General features: G+C 44.4%; 1 protein-coding gene across 2 annotated transcripts in view; it reads left to right on the top strand.

Moving 5' to 3' along the window:
- Positions 1 to 849: 849 nt before the first annotated feature.
- Positions 850 to 16,326, top strand: part of dgkzb (diacylglycerol kinase, zeta b) — a 23,259-nt gene continuing 7,782 nt past the window's right edge. For both annotated transcript variants that reach the window (XM_065956785.1, XM_065956784.1), the window contains exons 1-26: positions 850 to 1,868; positions 3,707 to 3,815; positions 4,279 to 4,374; positions 5,434 to 5,511; positions 5,586 to 5,642; positions 5,724 to 5,792; positions 5,881 to 5,952; positions 6,626 to 6,742; positions 7,187 to 7,261; positions 7,422 to 7,523; positions 7,611 to 7,693; positions 7,988 to 8,048; positions 8,593 to 8,706; positions 8,822 to 8,962; positions 9,057 to 9,135; positions 9,281 to 9,336; positions 9,565 to 9,627; positions 9,716 to 9,789; positions 10,263 to 10,374; positions 10,669 to 10,868; positions 11,613 to 11,713; positions 12,884 to 12,975; positions 13,121 to 13,190; positions 13,278 to 13,318; positions 14,503 to 14,714; positions 16,085 to 16,174. In XM_065956785.1, the coding sequence (XP_065812857.1) occupies positions 865 to 1,868; positions 3,707 to 3,815; positions 4,279 to 4,374; positions 5,434 to 5,511; positions 5,586 to 5,642; positions 5,724 to 5,792; positions 5,881 to 5,952; positions 6,626 to 6,742; positions 7,187 to 7,261; positions 7,422 to 7,523; positions 7,611 to 7,693; positions 7,988 to 8,048; positions 8,593 to 8,706; positions 8,822 to 8,962; positions 9,057 to 9,135; positions 9,281 to 9,336; positions 9,565 to 9,627; positions 9,716 to 9,789; positions 10,263 to 10,374; positions 10,669 to 10,868; positions 11,613 to 11,713; positions 12,884 to 12,975; positions 13,121 to 13,190; positions 13,278 to 13,318; positions 14,503 to 14,714; positions 16,085 to 16,174 (3,368 nt within the window). In that variant the 5' untranslated portion in view covers positions 850 to 864. The remainder of the gene's footprint in view (positions 1,869 to 3,706; positions 3,816 to 4,278; positions 4,375 to 5,433; positions 5,512 to 5,585; positions 5,643 to 5,723; positions 5,793 to 5,880; positions 5,953 to 6,625; positions 6,743 to 7,186; positions 7,262 to 7,421; positions 7,524 to 7,610; positions 7,694 to 7,987; positions 8,049 to 8,592; positions 8,707 to 8,821; positions 8,963 to 9,056; positions 9,136 to 9,280; positions 9,337 to 9,564; positions 9,628 to 9,715; positions 9,790 to 10,262; positions 10,375 to 10,668; positions 10,869 to 11,612; positions 11,714 to 12,883; positions 12,976 to 13,120; positions 13,191 to 13,277; positions 13,319 to 14,502; positions 14,715 to 16,084; positions 16,175 to 16,326) is intronic.

Genomic DNA, 16,326 nt, shown 5'->3' with positions numbered 1-16,326 from the left:
AAACACTTGAAAGAACTGTAGCTGAAGTAAAAAATAAAGGGGCCAATTGGAGCCCAAATGAGTGCATGACGGATCCTTTAAAGTCGCACAAACAGCTCGACGACAACAGAGACACTGTTTGCTCTGCAGTGCAGTCAGGGGAGAATTTAACCCTTTGCGTGTGTTTTATGAATTAGCCTCATTTGCACACGTTTCACAGACGGAAATCTTAACAATCCTCAGGACCTGAACTTCCAGTTATGATAATCAGGAAATATCACATCTCTCTGATGTTCACCCCAGATTCAAGTTGAATTTTTCAATTTAACCACTCGTGTATGCTCCGTATCATGATAACATGCCAGGCCTTAAAGTGAGAGAAACACGTGTAGTGACTGTGGTGGTCCAGCAGTTTTATAGAGAGCCAAAGTCATGACATCACTTCCTGTCTGGTTCCTGTTCCACTACCTTCTATAACAATCTTTTCTCTTATTATGTTTATGATTGAACTTCAATACAAGCTTCTGTTTGAAATATAAAGCAGATAAAAACTAAGTCACAACTCGTACAAATTTCTTCCAGCACAGCTCTGTGGTTATTCATCTTTTCTCTATCTACAGAACCACCTGTGCTCTCTTCTGACCAGCTGACCTGCTGTTTGTGCATTTGAGTCAAACATCTTAAAATTCCTTATGGAACAGAATCTGGAGGTTTGAGTTTCACTTTGGCTCTTTATAGATCTGAATATTGATGTTTGGATGAAAAGCATCGTAGCTGTAGGTGACCATAAACGCCTCTTCTCAGCTCCAGTCCGGGCTAACTTCTTATTGCGCCCAACAGTCGGAGAGGAGCATTTCAGAAGTCCTCCCCCCCTCTTTGTGCATCATGGACACTTTTTTTCGCCGTCACTTTAAGAGGAAGGAATCTGCTCTACAGGTGGATGCAGAAGGTAAAAACGTCCAGCGGAGGCCCAGTGTGGCCATCCCAACCAGCAAAGCCCGCCGGAGATCTAGCGTGGGGCTGCCCTCCTCCACCCTGACCCAGAGACGGCGCTCGAGTGTCCAGCTGCCAGGGGGGGGGCCAAGTGCAGGAGGGGGGCGTCTGGCAAAGTCATCCAGAGACAAAAGGTGGTCAGGACACACTCGCAGGCGGTCCAGCACCACCACCCCTAACCACAACCCGAGGTTTGCCGTGTGCAGGAAGAAGGTGGGGAAGCTGCGGACCATCGACACCCACCTGCTGGGGCCGTCCATGCTGCTGGCCAGTCTCATCCAGATGGCTGAGGAGGAGGAGGAGGAAGAAGAGGAGGGCATCGGGGCAGGGCTACTGGCTGGAGAACAGCAGGTGGAGGTTAGGGGCGGGGTCAACAACAGGAGGAGGATGTTTTCACGCTCCAGCAGCCTCCACTCAGATGGAGATGAAGACATCAGCGATTATTCAACCGCCAACAACAGCCAATCAGAGGAGAGCCAGCTGTCTGAGGCGGAGCAGGTGGCCGAGGAGGGCGACAACACCTCCCAATCTCCTGATCTAGAATTCTCCTCCTCCCCCGCCCTGGAGATGATCAGAAAAACTCCCAAGCCTCCATCATCGTCCAGGCCCCTGATCCGGGCCCCACGATGCCTCCGGAGGAACTCCTCTCAGGTGTATTTGGGTGACTCTGCTGCTTATAGCCGCCGCCGCGCCTCCAGCCAGAGGAAGAGGAGGAGGATTTCCACCATCTCCAAAGCTGGGAGCCCCTGGCCCGGGAGAGGCCCCCCACTGCCCTGCCGCAAGAGCTCAGTGTACTACTTTAACCACCCGGGCTTCTACAGGGGCCCCGGGGCCCTGAGCCCACTAGGAGCCCACGGCTACGACGCACACCTGGAGAGCTGGAGTAGCTTCCTGCTGTATGTAGTATATCCAACGTGACGGCTTATGTTAGCTTAGCTACATGTATTTTTATTTGATGTATTCTGGCTTCACTACCAGGACAGGGCGACTGTTGCCCTGTCCATCTCAATATACTGTCTGTGGTTTACATCCACTACTTTTTAAGCACTCAAATATATTTGCTTTTGACAACCGGCTGAGAACACATCCTTGCCTTTGAACAACATGTGTTACTGTAGCATTCCTCTAGAGGGAGCAGCACATAAATCAGACGCTGCAAAACACCGAAAGAAATGATCTGTCGCCATCAATTTTGGCACGCATGTTTTTGCGATGCATCAGAGTGCGGGTAGTTGCAGATTTGATCTGTTAACTTTTCTTCTCAACTTTCCACCGTTGTTGTAGCGGCTCTCTGCTGTCTCCGATGTTGTCACATCCGGTCTCATCACCACAAAAGTCCACACTGCTCCAAGTGGTTGTTTGTATAATGCATCTCATGGACGTGTAGCGTTAATTTCTGAGGATGTGTACAACGTGCGTGTACATGTGGTTAAAAGCGAGTACTCAGGGCTTTAGAAGTCATATTTTATGTGTTTCAGTCTGAATAATCCTTCGACTGTTTCTGTAAGATCAGGTTCAGGTTCTGGTGACTTTATTTGGACCTGAAGGTAGATTTGTTCACAGCCAGCAAGATCAACATCCATCACGACACACAGATTACTGAACAGGTTCCACCAATCAGGGCGTTTAGGAGAGAGAAGTCTCCACCAATAAGATCAATAAAAAACACATAAATAAATAAATGTGTGTTTGTGTAAATATGGCTCCTGCTTGTTCAGTTCTGTGATGGCAGCGGGAACAACATCGTCCCACTTAGTTCTTCACCTTGGGACTAAAACCCTCCGCTCAGAGGGAGGAAGCTGAAAACCAGCGGGCAGTAAGGTGATGATGATTATAAGTTTAACCCTCGGTGGTCTTGTTATTAACTTTACATAGACTGAATTCGATATACCTTCAGGTTTTGGGTAAGCAGCACTGGGACAACTTCTGCTGTGCGCCTCAGATTCCCTGATAGCATGACGGTCAGAGTCTGAACAACTCGCTGATGTTGAGTTTGTTAGCAACATTAAAGATCGACTTAACGATGAGTGTGACATTCTGCTGCACACACAAACACTCTCCATGGAGCTTCGGCTCATTAGCAGACACGTCGGGGCGAATCCTGCTCATCACAGCGGCTCTGTTGCTAAGGTCAAGTCATGACGGTGTGTTGGTGCGTTTCATTATCTGCATGCTGGGGCCGACGAGTGACGTGACCATGGTCAAACACCTTCAGAGCACACAGGGAGGGTGGGAGGACGGATATCATTCACACCACGATGAGAAGAATGCTTCTTATTGGCTGAGAGGCATCTACTGAAACTATACTGATAACCAAACAGAGGTCGCTTTCTTCATGCTTGGCTGCAGGTTACCATAGCAACGACATTAATGACCTGCTGCAAACTGAGGTTTAAACCTGATAAAAAGAATAAATGTTTAATTTTATCCGGTTCATTTGGCGAGGTGTTGATCAGAAGCCAAGAGAAATAATAAGTTTCTTTTTGTCCTAAGTGAACTTAAAACTAAGTGAATTATAAATTAATGTTTGAATTGGTCAACGTAGGATTTGAAACATTTTCCTGGATGGAGCTGGTGCCCTGCAGCTGTGTGGAAACAAACTCCTCATTGTTTACAGGCAATTAAAAAAAACATGATTAAAACCTCAAAATCAAACTTTGGGAGATGCTAAAATAAAACCTTTCAGATTAACGTTGACACTGTTTCCTTAAAACTGCTTTTGTCGTGGTTTCAGGAAAGCTTTGGCGAAGTCTGGCCTGCAGAACGTGGGGACGCAGCCAAACGTGTTGACCTCCGGAGAGAGCGACCCTCTGCAGGAACCAAACAGCAATGTGGACTGGAGCGTGAGTCACTTTTTTAAGATTGTATTAATAGGTTTGTATTTACCCAAAAGGTTGGGTTGTCATGGTACCAGAACGTTAATCTTCCAATTCCATTTCTGTTTTGATACCACAGCAACAAAATTCAAAGTCAGAGACAACCATTAATGCATGATTTATTTTTTTAATCAACAAAAGCTGCAGGCAAACTCCTACCAGATGTCTGTATGTACATTTTACATTGCCAGCATATTTGTGCAATTCAGACAATTTGCCGGAGTTTGTCTGCAGTTTCTGATGGATTTATGTCTCTCCTACATGACTGAAAGTACTTTAAATGTTTGACGACTTTCTTAGTGGCTGGGTTTGTGTGCTCTCTGAATAACAATTCAAATGTTTGTGTTCATCTTTAGTTGAACATGTTATTTAGTTTCCTCAGACAGGATCATTCCTGTGAAAATGTTTTGATGGATGACTTTGGTTGCAGGATAATGCTCAGTTCGGGGACCACATCTGGTTTGAGACCAGCGGCTCTGGAGACTTCTGTTACGTTGGAGAGCAATACTGCATCGCTAAGTCACTGGTGAGTGAGTCACAGCACCCCCTTTGGTCAGGAACACCACACATTCATCTCAGTACTACAACCATACTTTTATCGAACTGCTGAAAAAGCTATCCATGAAAATAATACAACGTATTGTTAAAGTTACCAAAATATGCAGGCAAACTCACTAAAGATGGTCTAAATTGCACAAATACATGTGCAATATTTTGGCACAGAGACATTGCCAATTGAGGGTGCATTCACTCCTGAGCTGTTTGGTACATTTGTAACGAACTCTGGTGCTCTTTTGTCGCTTGACACGCTTGAAATCGATCTTGGTTCCAAGTGCACCAGAGTTTGGTTCCGAACCAAACAAGGGAAGTAAGCCATCAGCAGTGCATTGTGGGTTGAATTTGGCCATCTGTAAATGATGTCAGAAAGGTTTTCAGAGCGTGGCTAACATTAGCATTGTTAACATCACCAGCCTTAAGTCCTCCTTACGGGCTAACATCCAAATGTGGTTGCACATCGCTCCGGTCAATGTGCCAGTTTAACCCGACACAGCTGAGATAAAACTTTCCATTTAATAGATCAAAATACTGACAGACTGCGCCTCGCTACAGGACACCATTCTTCCACTGTCCTGTTGTTTGGGGTCATAGCTGAGCATTAGGCCGGAGGGCAGCAACCATGGACCAGAGCTGCAGCCCCAACTAGTGGCGGGTGGCTACAGTACATAACAGGCTTTGGTGCGCTTTACAAAGAGCAGTCTGAAGGCAAACAGAACCAAATGAACAACACAACAATGATGGAACTTCACCGCTAAATCGCACGAGTCCACCGGACTTCATATGTGAAAGAGACTTAAGACAGTGCTCTCTCTCTTTCGCTCGCAGAAACTTTAGATCATGAATTTGAATGAAAACTAAAGTTTGTTGGAAGTTTGAGTATTTTTTTATATTATGGAACATATGGTATCATTTTGAATCACCAGGTATTGAAACTTCTCTATCATCATTTTCTATTTACTATCTTAATGAAAGCGTTGTTACCAATCAGGAGGTATCATAATGAAATCAATCTGGTGTTATTTTGCAGCAAAAGTCGGTGGCGAGGAAGAAATGTGCTGGCTGTAAGATCTCTGTTCACACCATGTGTATGGAGCAGCTGGAGAAGGTAAACTGTGGATTGACAGCTTTAATCTGGTGTTTTATTCTCCATGCTCACAGTCTCTCATTCGCTCTGTTCAGATTAATTTCAGGTGCAAGCCGTCGTTTAGGGAGCCAGGATCCAGAGCTGTTCGAGAGGTACGTCTCTGTTTAGATCATTCATGATGAATTTAACCAAATCTTTAATGAAACTGTTGGTGAATAACTGTCCTGTTTCAGCCCAACATGGTGCGACACCACTGGGTCCACAGGAGGCGTCAGACAGGGAAGTGTCGACAGTGTGGGAAGGTAAGCCCCCATCATCCCTCGAAGATTTTATTGAAAAAAGGATGAAGAGCCGGGAAGCTTACTGAGTGTTTTATTTGATCTCCTGCAGGGATTCCAACAGAAGTTTTCATTTCACAGCAAAGAGATTGTCGCCATCAGCTGCTCGTGGTGCAAACAGGCCGTAAGTAGCAAAGTCATATAGCTGATAGAAGACAACCAATACATCCATCAGTCCATCCACCAGTCCATCCATCCATCAGTCAATCAGTCCCTCATTCATCCATCCATCCATCCATCAGTCCATCAATCATCCATCCATCCATCCATCCACCCATCCATCCATCCATCCATTCATTCATCCATCCATCCATCAGTCCCTCAATCATCCATCCATCCATTCATTCATCCATCCATCCATCAGTCCCTCAATCATCCATCCATCCATCCATTCATTCATCCATCCATCAGTCCCCAATCATCCATCCATCCATCCATTCATTCATCCATCCATCAGTCCCTCAATCATCCATCCATCCATTCATTCATTCATTCATTCATTCATCCATCCATCAATCCCTCAATCATCCATCCATCCATCCATCCATCCATCCATTCATCCATTCATTCATCCATCCATCCATCCATCCATCCATCCACCCATCATTCAGTCAAATCTGTGAGTTCACAAATTTATAATAAAAGCTTTCTCAGGATATTTTTCAAACGGAGCAGGTTTGGACTGACTCTTTGCTCAAAGAACAGAATTTTTAGTTTTTATTGAAGCTGTCTCATAAATTTTAAGCCCCCTCTTATGGCTTATTGTCACAGTGATGTCACTTCCTGTCTTGTTTCAGTACCACAACAAGGTGACGTGCTTCATGCTGCAGCAGATCGAGGAGTGCTGCTCTCTTGGAGCTCACGCCGCTGTCATCATCCCTCCTACCTGGATCATCAGAGTCCGCAGAACACAGGTACATACACACACCTGGAGGACTTACAGAGTGTTAAAGACCCCATGCTGTAAGATAACCATCTCCCCTGTTCTCTCTTAGACACACACATGATTAACCACTTGGGCCGTCAGCGTTAACTGCCATGATATTAGGATGCGAAATCAGCCAATTCATTCCATTACAGTAATCGCATGATTCTTTGTCCTTGTTCCCTGTACTTAAGCCACCGCTGCGTCCAAGTTCCTTAGTCCATGGTTAAGTTAAGGTGGGAACTTTTGATCTACCCTGAGTTCCTTTTTCGAGTTCTTTCAGATTAAAAGCAGGTTGATGTCCAAACAGGAGATATCCTGGCTTAAGACGTTCCAAAAATACAAAATAAAATCATGAGAAAAACAGTTTAGAAAACATAAATCATCTGACGGCTCTAACGACCACTGATGTTGTTCGTCTTCCTCTCTGCAGACGTCTCTAAAGTCGAGTAAAAAGAAGAAAAGGACGTCGCTGAAATGCAACAAGTCAAGCAAGAAGGGAGCAGAGGTGAGACCCCTTCAATCAAATCTTGAGACTTCAAAGTCTGTAATAGTGTTCAGTATAGTTCATTAAGGGTTATTAGTAAAGATCATGTCATGAGGCAGGCTGAGTATCACCACATTTGTTAATGTGTCAGACTTCTGGGTGTTTCTCTTCCGTCTCTCAGGTCCAAGATGGCCGCTGGAAGCCCTTCCTGTTGAAGCCCCTCCCCTCTCAGCTCATGAAGCCTCTGCTGGTGTTTGTTAACCCAAAGAGTGGAGGGAACCAGGTGATATAATGATGTCCCGACATGCCAGGTGTGCACTCGTGTTGTTCTTCTCTCCTCACACTCTTCTGTTCTGTTTCAAACCTTCAGGGAGCGAAGATCATCCAGTCCTTCATGTGGTACCTGAACCCTCGACAGGTGTTTGACCTGACGAAGGGAGGACCCAAAGAGGGGTGAGCTTACGATGCAACACCATCACATCATCACTGCAGTGTAACACAGAAACTGACAAAGAGACAGCTCTCTATGTTTAGAATTTGGACTGCAGTACCCATTTTAAACACTAGGTGTCAGAGTTACATATTGTTCCTTTAATTGTGCCTTCTTATAATATCTAAGACAGCTGTTGTCATTAAAACTGAGATAACTTTAGTTCAAGTTTCTCCAGCATCTCCTCGGCTCTGTACATTTGCAGTAAAGTGTTGGTTCAAATCTCGTGTTTCTTATCTGCCGTTGTCTTTCTGCAGGTTGGAGCTGTATGCCAAAGTGCCCAACCTGAGGATCCTGGCCTGTGGGGGAGACGGGACGGTGAGTCCAACTTTATGTATCACACACTGATCAACACACAAAGTCATACAGTAACACACTTTCATCATCTAAAGAGTTAAACTATCCTGATGTTTCTCACAGTGCTTAGATTCTTTGTCTGCTCTGAAATTCAGATCTTTGTAATCCAGTTAAAAAAATTAAAAATGTGGATTTTAATATATTGTATATTAATATTATAATATCAAAACAATATAAAATGTCCAACTCAAAGCAGTACCCCTGATTAAGATTAAAAATGTGAAATGTATTAACTTTGGGCACTTTGGGGAGTCCCCAGGAGATGATTACCAATAGTGACACTGATGGCTGTTTAATGAACTGCAGTTAGCATGCTAACATACAGCGTTTTGATTGATCTCAATCAGCTCGTTAGCCAGCTAATGGCCATTTCCATTATGTGTTAGCCTCAAGCTAACAAGCTAAATGTACATTCCGGTACATCTGGGAGAAATGGCACCCCCTCCCTGAAGAATAATGCACCAACCACCAGTGACTACGTTGCCATGTGTGTGTGTGTGTTCAGGTGGGCTGGATCTTGTCAGTGTTGGACCAGTTGAAGCTCCGCCCTCAGCCCCCCGTGGGAATCCTTCCTCTGGGGACGGGGAACGACCTCGCCAGGACCTTGAACTGGGGAGGGGTGAGATTTCCTGAAACACATTTCGGACAGAAAATAAAATGCTGGAGTATTTCACAGCCAGTGTTTTGTCCTTTATGCCTAGATAAATGAAATATTGATCCTCCTCTTCCTCCAGGGTTACACTGATGAACCGATCACAAAGATCCTCTCTCACGTCGAAGACGGAAACATCGTCCAGCTGGACCGTTGGAACCTGAACGTGGAGGCAAACCCTGAGGCTCGACCGGAGGACCAGGACGAACACCAGACAGACAAGGTCAGACCACCTGTCACAGGAGAGTTTATTTCATGAGAAGCTTCTAGACATCCTGTCTGTTTCCTTATCCTTTCTGATACTTCCTGTTCCCCAGCTTCCCATCGACGTCTTCAACAACTACTTCAGTCTGGGCTTCGATGCTCACGTCACACTGGGCTTCCATGAATCCAGAGGTCAGTCTACGTGTAGTTCAACAGAATCACAATCTGAACTAAAGAGTGGAGAAGAACATACTGGAGAATAAAAAAACTGTAATGCCGTCTGATGAGAATCAGAAATTTTACGTACTTGTTGAATGTTTTTGTGTTATTCTTTCAGAGGCAAATCCAGAGAAGTTCAACAGTCGCTTCAGGAACAAGATGTTCTACGCAGGGGTGAGTGTCCTTGCCGGTCTCTTTTCTTAACTCGGCTTTGTAGTGGGGCGTACTCTAACCAGTATACAGAGGAGTTCAGGTGTGTGAAGGTCAGGACACAGCTGTTCCTCACAGGGAGCTAAGACAGGGTAGTTAGTAACGTGGTCTCAAATCCCACCAGAGGGAGGAAAGTTTCTTTATATGATTTAAATGTTTGTAACGCTCAGTGTTTGTGTGTTTGTGTCTCAGACAGCCTTCTCAGATTTCCTCAGCGGGAGTTCCAAAGACCTCGCCAAGCACATCAAAGTGGTGGTGAGAAGAAGAGTTCAAAAACACCATCATCTTTCTTTTATGTATACATAAGTCTGTTTACATGTATAAAACTGTTTCCTCTCCTCAGTGTGACGGGACAGATCTGACTGCCAAAGTCCAGGAGATGAAGCTTCAGTGTCTCCTCTTCCTCAACATCCCCAGGTATGCCGAGGCAGGGCCAAAACAAGCTATGGCCTTAAAAACTAAATTTTCCAACTTTATTCTTTAAGTTAAGTTATATCACATGACGATGCTCCGTACAGGTGTACCAGTACAGGTGAATCCGTACCGATGTATCAGTTCAGGTGCATCAGTTGCAGGTGTATCAGTACAGGTGAATCCGTACAGGTGTATCAGTACAGGTGAATCCGTACCGATGTATCAGTTCAGGTGCATCAGTTGCAGGTGTATCAGTACAGGTGAATCCGTACAGGTGTATCAGTACAGGTGAATCCGTACCGATGTATCAGTACAGGTGTATCAGTAACAGGTGAATCACTACAGGTGAATCAGTAACAGGTGAATCAGTACAGGTGAATCAGTACAGGTGAATCAGTACAGGTGTATTAGAAACAGGTATATCAGTTACAGGTGTATCAGTACAGGTGTATCAGTAACAGATGAGTGTCTTGCAGGTACTGTGCTGGCACGACGCCGTGGGGTCATCCTAGTGAGCACCAGGACTTTGAACCTCAGCGCCATGACGACGGCTGCATTGAGGTCATCGGATTCACCATGACCAGTCTGGTGAGCTCTGTCTGTGTGGTCACCTGTGTTTTACCTGTGTTCACCTGTGTTAAGCTTTATTTACTTATTAAACTTTGGAATTCACTGCTTTACATTTACTACCTGCTTTACCTGTAGTTTGCCTGTCACCTGTGTTTATCTGTGCTTACCTGTGTAATACAAGTGTATTTACTGTTTTCTTTTTAGTTTTACCAATGTGTTACCTGCGTCTTACCTGTTTTTACGTTTTTCTCATTGTGTATGACCAGTTTATGCCCTGAGGTCATTGTTTACCTGTGTGTTTATTGTATCTAGGCCACGCTGCAGGTGGGAGGTCACGGCGAGCGTCTCCATCAGTGTAAAGAGGTGACCCTCACCACCTTTAAGTCCATCCCCATGCAGGTGGACGGGGAGCCGTGTAAACTGGCCCCCTCCATCATCAACATCAACCTGAGGAACCAAGCCAACATGGTGCAGAAGGCCAAGAGGAGGATCTCCATGCCTCACCTGAACGAGTACGAACACTTTAATAAAATAACAAAGATACTGATTATTATAGTAAACATATCTACATGCCCCACTTTAAAGGTCACATATCCTCCTCCTCTTCATCCAGTGTAAATAAGTCTCAGAGCTCCTCAAAACATGTGTGTGAAGTTTCTTGTTCTAAATCCACTCTGATCCTGTATTTGATCATGCCTATAAACCCCTCTATTTCAGCCCTGCTCAGAACAGGCTGTTTCTGTGTTTGTACCTTTAAATGTAAATGAGCTGTGTCTGACCACGCCCCCTCTCTGGAAGGGCTTGGGTGTCTCGGTCTTTCTCGCTTCATGTCCTATTGTTTACGGTGAGAAGGCAAACTCAGAGGGCAGAACAAACACCTAGCTGTGGGAGTGTCACCCATCTGGGGGAGGGGTTACTGCCCTTTGTGATGTCATGAAGGGAAATGTTCCAAACGGCCTGTTTGAGCACACATTTTCTGAAAAGTGGAGCAGGCAGAAGACAGAGAGGATGGACTTGTCTTATAATTGGGGGGTTTGTAGACAGACTACAGACACATATTAGAGTTAGAGAAACATGGTGAAGTGGATTTTCGAGAATATGAGACCTTTAACGAGTATATATACTGTATTATTATAACAGAGATACTGAATATTATGGTAAACATATCTCCATGCCTTGCCTCATGAGTACTAATACTGTTGGGATATTCTTTACCTCCTTTGTGTGTGTGTGTGTGTGTGTGTGTGTGTGTGCAGCCAGCAGCCCGTCCCTGAGAAGCTGCAGATCAGAGTGAACAGGATCAGCATGGCGGCGTATGAAGCTCTGCACTACGACAAAGACCAGCTGAAAGAGGCCTGTGAGTCAGCAAAGGGTTAACTGTCACATTTATATGTATACGAACTACAACTTTTATTTTCTCATGTAAATACAAAATGATTCGATACAAACCAAAGTTTATTCGGGTGAAGATTTTAGATATTTCCATTTCATAACCTCAGAAAACTTTATTAATCCCAGAGTGCAATTTGTTTTTTACAGTCTTCCCGTACATATGAACATTCACAAACAAACAGCAGAGTGTTTCAGAGACACTTACATTAGGACGTTGATAGAGATGCTCACTGGAACTCTAGCATCCTCGTGTGGCCTCATAGGTAATGACACACTCGAGGGCCGGGCAAGGTTCAACTACACAGTTAAAATGAAAAGAATAAGAATAATAAGAAATTCAACTAATAATAATACATTTTATTTAAAGATGCCTTTCAAAACACTCAAGGTCACCTTACAAAGCAGAGATAAAAACAACAAATTAACAACACATTGATAAAAAGAACATCAAAAAGACACATTTACAGGATGTAGAGGAGACCTGATGGAGAATAGTCAGACTCAATATTTCCATTTAAAAAGATGTATTTTGAGATGTGATTTAAAAATGGAGAGAGAGTCAGTATTACGCATGTGTGGTGGGAGGGAGTTCCAGAGGCGGGGGAGGGGCAGAGCGACTGAAGGCCCTGGACCCAGAGAGGTAAAGCAGAGCGAGGTTGTGGGCGGCCTTAAAGGTAGGGAGCACCATTTTGAAGTTGATGCAATATTTAACCGGGAGCCGATGAAGCTGCTAAAGGACAGGAGTGATGTATTGAACAGAGAAGGTTCTGGATAAATAAGGCCTGGACTCTTTACTCAGCAGCCTCTACCATAATTGTGTGAATGTGTATGAATGGATGAGTTAATACTGATGGACTCTTTACACAGCAGCCTCTACCATCAGTGTGTGCATGTGTATGAATGGATGAGTTAATACTGATGGAGTCTTTACTCAGCAGCCTCTACCATCAGTATGTGAATGTGTAGGTGTGACCTGCGGTGTAAAAGCGCTTTGAGTAATCAGAAGTCTAGAAAAGTGTGAAACAAACTCAAGTCCATTTACCATTAAACACTCATGCAGGACGAATAGAAAAATATTTAAAGAAAACGTACGGGACACTTGTTTTTTTGTGACGTGGTCTTTTTCTTTCTGCAGCAACACCGCTTGGTGTGATCACCGTCCCTGGAGACAGCGACCTGGAGACCTGCCGCTTACTGATCGAACGTCTCCATGACGACCTGGACCAGGTACCTTAAAATATTTATTTGAATGTGGAACACATTTTAAAGACACTGATGAAAGAATCAGTACAGCCTCAGTCCTGTTTGTCAGACTGGTAGAGACTGCAGCAGAAGGTTCAGTCACTTGTCGTGTTTCTCTCCGCTCCTTCAGGACGGCGAGGAGATAAAGGGAGAGTGTGTGACCTCTCAGAGACTCTCCATGAAGTGGTGTTTCCTCGACTGTGAGTCCAGACTAACACACACACACACACACACACACACTAACACGTTCAAACACTAAAACCTGATCTGTATGTTTTTAATTTCAGGTACGACTGCAGACCGTTTCTACAGGATCGACCGTGCTCAGGTGAGACAGCATTACAAGATACTCCTCTACACCTGGATGAAAAAACACAGAAACTAAAAGGATGCAAAAATGTTTTTATTAATCAAAATGATCTGATTTTATGTATTTCTTTTATTTTTCATTCATATGCAGTAATGTGGCCCAAACACACAGACTGTGTACTAAAGTCATGAAGACATATCTCAAGTTGACTTTAGCAGGAAACTTTTATACTGAAACTGCAAGTTATTCCCCAGAAAAGAGAATTCATTTTCAGATAACTTACTGAAATCAAAGTAACTGCACATTTTCCTGCTGATTGATGACATGATAAGTCGCCATGTCGTTCTCCTCCTAGTGTTGTAGTTCTCGAAATCTGTCTCCAGACCGGTCTCGAGACCACTTTCTGAAGGTCTCGTCTCAGAATTGAAAGCATTTTTAATCAGTCTTATCTCCGTCTCAGCCTGGGCGGACTCCAGATTTTAAATCAAGAACACCACTGAAGGACACGCCCCCTAAACACAAGATGATGATTTTTCACTGATATTTATGGTCTTGGTCTTGACTCGGTCTCCCCCTGCCTTGGTCTTGGTCTTGTCTCGGTCTCCCCCTGCCTTGGTCTTGGTCTTGGTCTTGACTCTGTCTCGCCCTGCCTTGGTCTTGTCTCGGTATTGCCCTGCCTTGGTCCTGGTCTTGACTCGGTCTCGCCCTGCCTTGATCTTGGTCTTGACTCGGTCTTGCCCTGCCTTGGTCTTGGTCTTGGTATTGTCTCGGTCTCACCCTGCCTTGGTCTTGGTCTTGGTCTTGACTCGGTCTCGCCCTGCCTTGGTCTTGGTCTTGACTCGGTCTCGTCCTGCCTTGGTCTTGGTCTTGTCTCGCCCTGCCTTGGTCTTGTCTTGGTCTCGCCCTGCCTTGGTCTTGTCTTGGTCTCGCCCTGCCTTGGTCTTGGTCTTGACTCGGTCTCACCCTGCCTTGGTCTTGGTCTTGACTCAGTCTCGCCCTGCCTTGGTCTTGGTCTTGACTCGGTCTCGCCCTGCATTGGTCTTGGTCTTGACTCAGTCTCGCCATGCCTTGGTCTTGGTCTTGACTCAGTCTCGCCCTGCCTTGGTCTTGTCTCGGTCTTGGAGCACTCTGGTCTCGGGAAAGTCTTGGTCTCGGTTAGTGTTGCCATGACTACAACACTATCTCCCCGTCCTCTGCTACAGGAACACTTGAACTACGTGACGGAGATCTCTCAAGACGAGCTCTACATCCTGGACCCGGAGCTGGTCGCCAAGGAGACGGTGGGCACGTCCCCTGGGATGCCCGACCTGGTGGACTCTGAGGGACACCAAGAGCAGCAGAGACAGTTTGCCTTCCCCTGCTCCCCGTCCTCCCCCACCTCCTCCACCACGCCCACCACGTCGACCACGCCCAGGTGAGAACCAATTTTAACTCGCAATTTGTTTATTTAAGATGTTCATTTATCCAAATAGGGATATTAAATATCCCAAAGGTTTTAAAATAGAAATAAACGTAAGGACTCTTTAGACAGAGTGTTTGGGCCAGTCCAATAAAAATGAGAAAAATTTGATGATGATGTAATGTAATAATCTCATAGAACATCTGAGTTATTTTTGTAAATTCTCTTCTTTTATTTGCTGTGTTCTCTTCATTTCACGATTTTATGACGTCCAAACATCGAAGTTTTATTTCTCGTAAACTAACAATTTTAGATTTTGTAAACTTCTGAGTTTCTGTTCTCCTAAATTTACATTTCTAAAATCTCAATATTCTCAAATTTTGTTTCTTGTAAATGTATTGTTTACTGACGCAAAATTTTGGAGTTCTGCTTTGAGCAAACATTTATTTTGCTCCAACACGGGCTTTCCCAACATTGGGGTCACGAATTCAAATGTGTATTTATGGATCAATAAATAATATATTCTCTTTTAAAATATATTGGACACAGGCTAATGTGGGCCAGAGCCAAGACAAGAAACGTGCAGAGTCTCTGCCTGTCTATGGTTTGTTGTGCAGAAATGTCCTCCCAGCCTCTCTTCCTCTGTCCACAATAATAAACACCAAAAAGATTTCACTTCCAACACAGCAGAAAAACTATTACAAGTTATTGTTTTAGCAAAAAGCTTCATGTCGTTTTGGATGACTGGGGTCGCCAGAGTTTTGTGAAGTCAAAGTGGGATCAGGAGCCGAAAAAGGTCAGGAACCTCTGCTCTAACACTTTTACTTTGAAAAGCAAAAAGTTACCTGATTAATATTTGTAACTTCAAACTCAGCAGAAAGAGTTTTCTATTCCTTAAGAGTCTCTTTAAAGTAACTTCTATGTCTCGTTCATAGACAAATTTCAGACAATCTGTGCAGATAAATCAGGAAAAATCATCACTCCCCGTCCTTCCTCAGTAAACTCAGTGTACAGTAAACGATGGGAGCATCAGTGTGTTTCATGTGAGCTGAGCGTATGAAGGTACATATGTTGCAAAATAGGAGAGCTTGTAGAATGTGATGTGAGAACTTGAAGGAACAAAAAGTGAACTTGTATAAAAAATCCACACGCATTAAACAAGTAAACATTTTAAAATAAAAGTTCACTTTTTTTCCTTCAAGTTCTCACATCACATTCTACAAGCTCTCTTATTTTGCAACATATCTCTCTTGCCCCCTGCTGGATAGAACAGATACTGCAGCAGCTGCTTCTGAGGAAACTGCCAAAAGAATTACAGAAAATAAGAGAATCTCTCCCGTTTGAAGAGCTGCAGGTCAGAAAAACAACGTGTGTGTGTGTTTCAGAGTGAGAGAGTTTCAGAGGAAGAGGATCTCCAGTGACAGCTCTGTGGCCGACGCTCTGTCTGAGAGCTCCTCAAAGACTGCCCTCTGCAGGTAAAACACACACACACACACACACACACACACACACACACACACACACACACACACACACACACACACACACACACACACACACACACACACACGCATAACAACACACACACACAGGCGTGGACACTATCAACCTACACTAATATCAACCT

Source organism: Labrus bergylta, chromosome 7, assembly GCF_963930695.1.
Source record: "Labrus bergylta chromosome 7, fLabBer1.1, whole genome shotgun sequence".
Taxonomy (NCBI): Eukaryota; Metazoa; Chordata; class Actinopteri; order Labriformes; family Labridae; genus Labrus; species Labrus bergylta.
The sequence above is the reverse complement of the archived record's forward strand: the minus strand, read 5'-3'. Positions and strand labels throughout refer to the sequence as shown.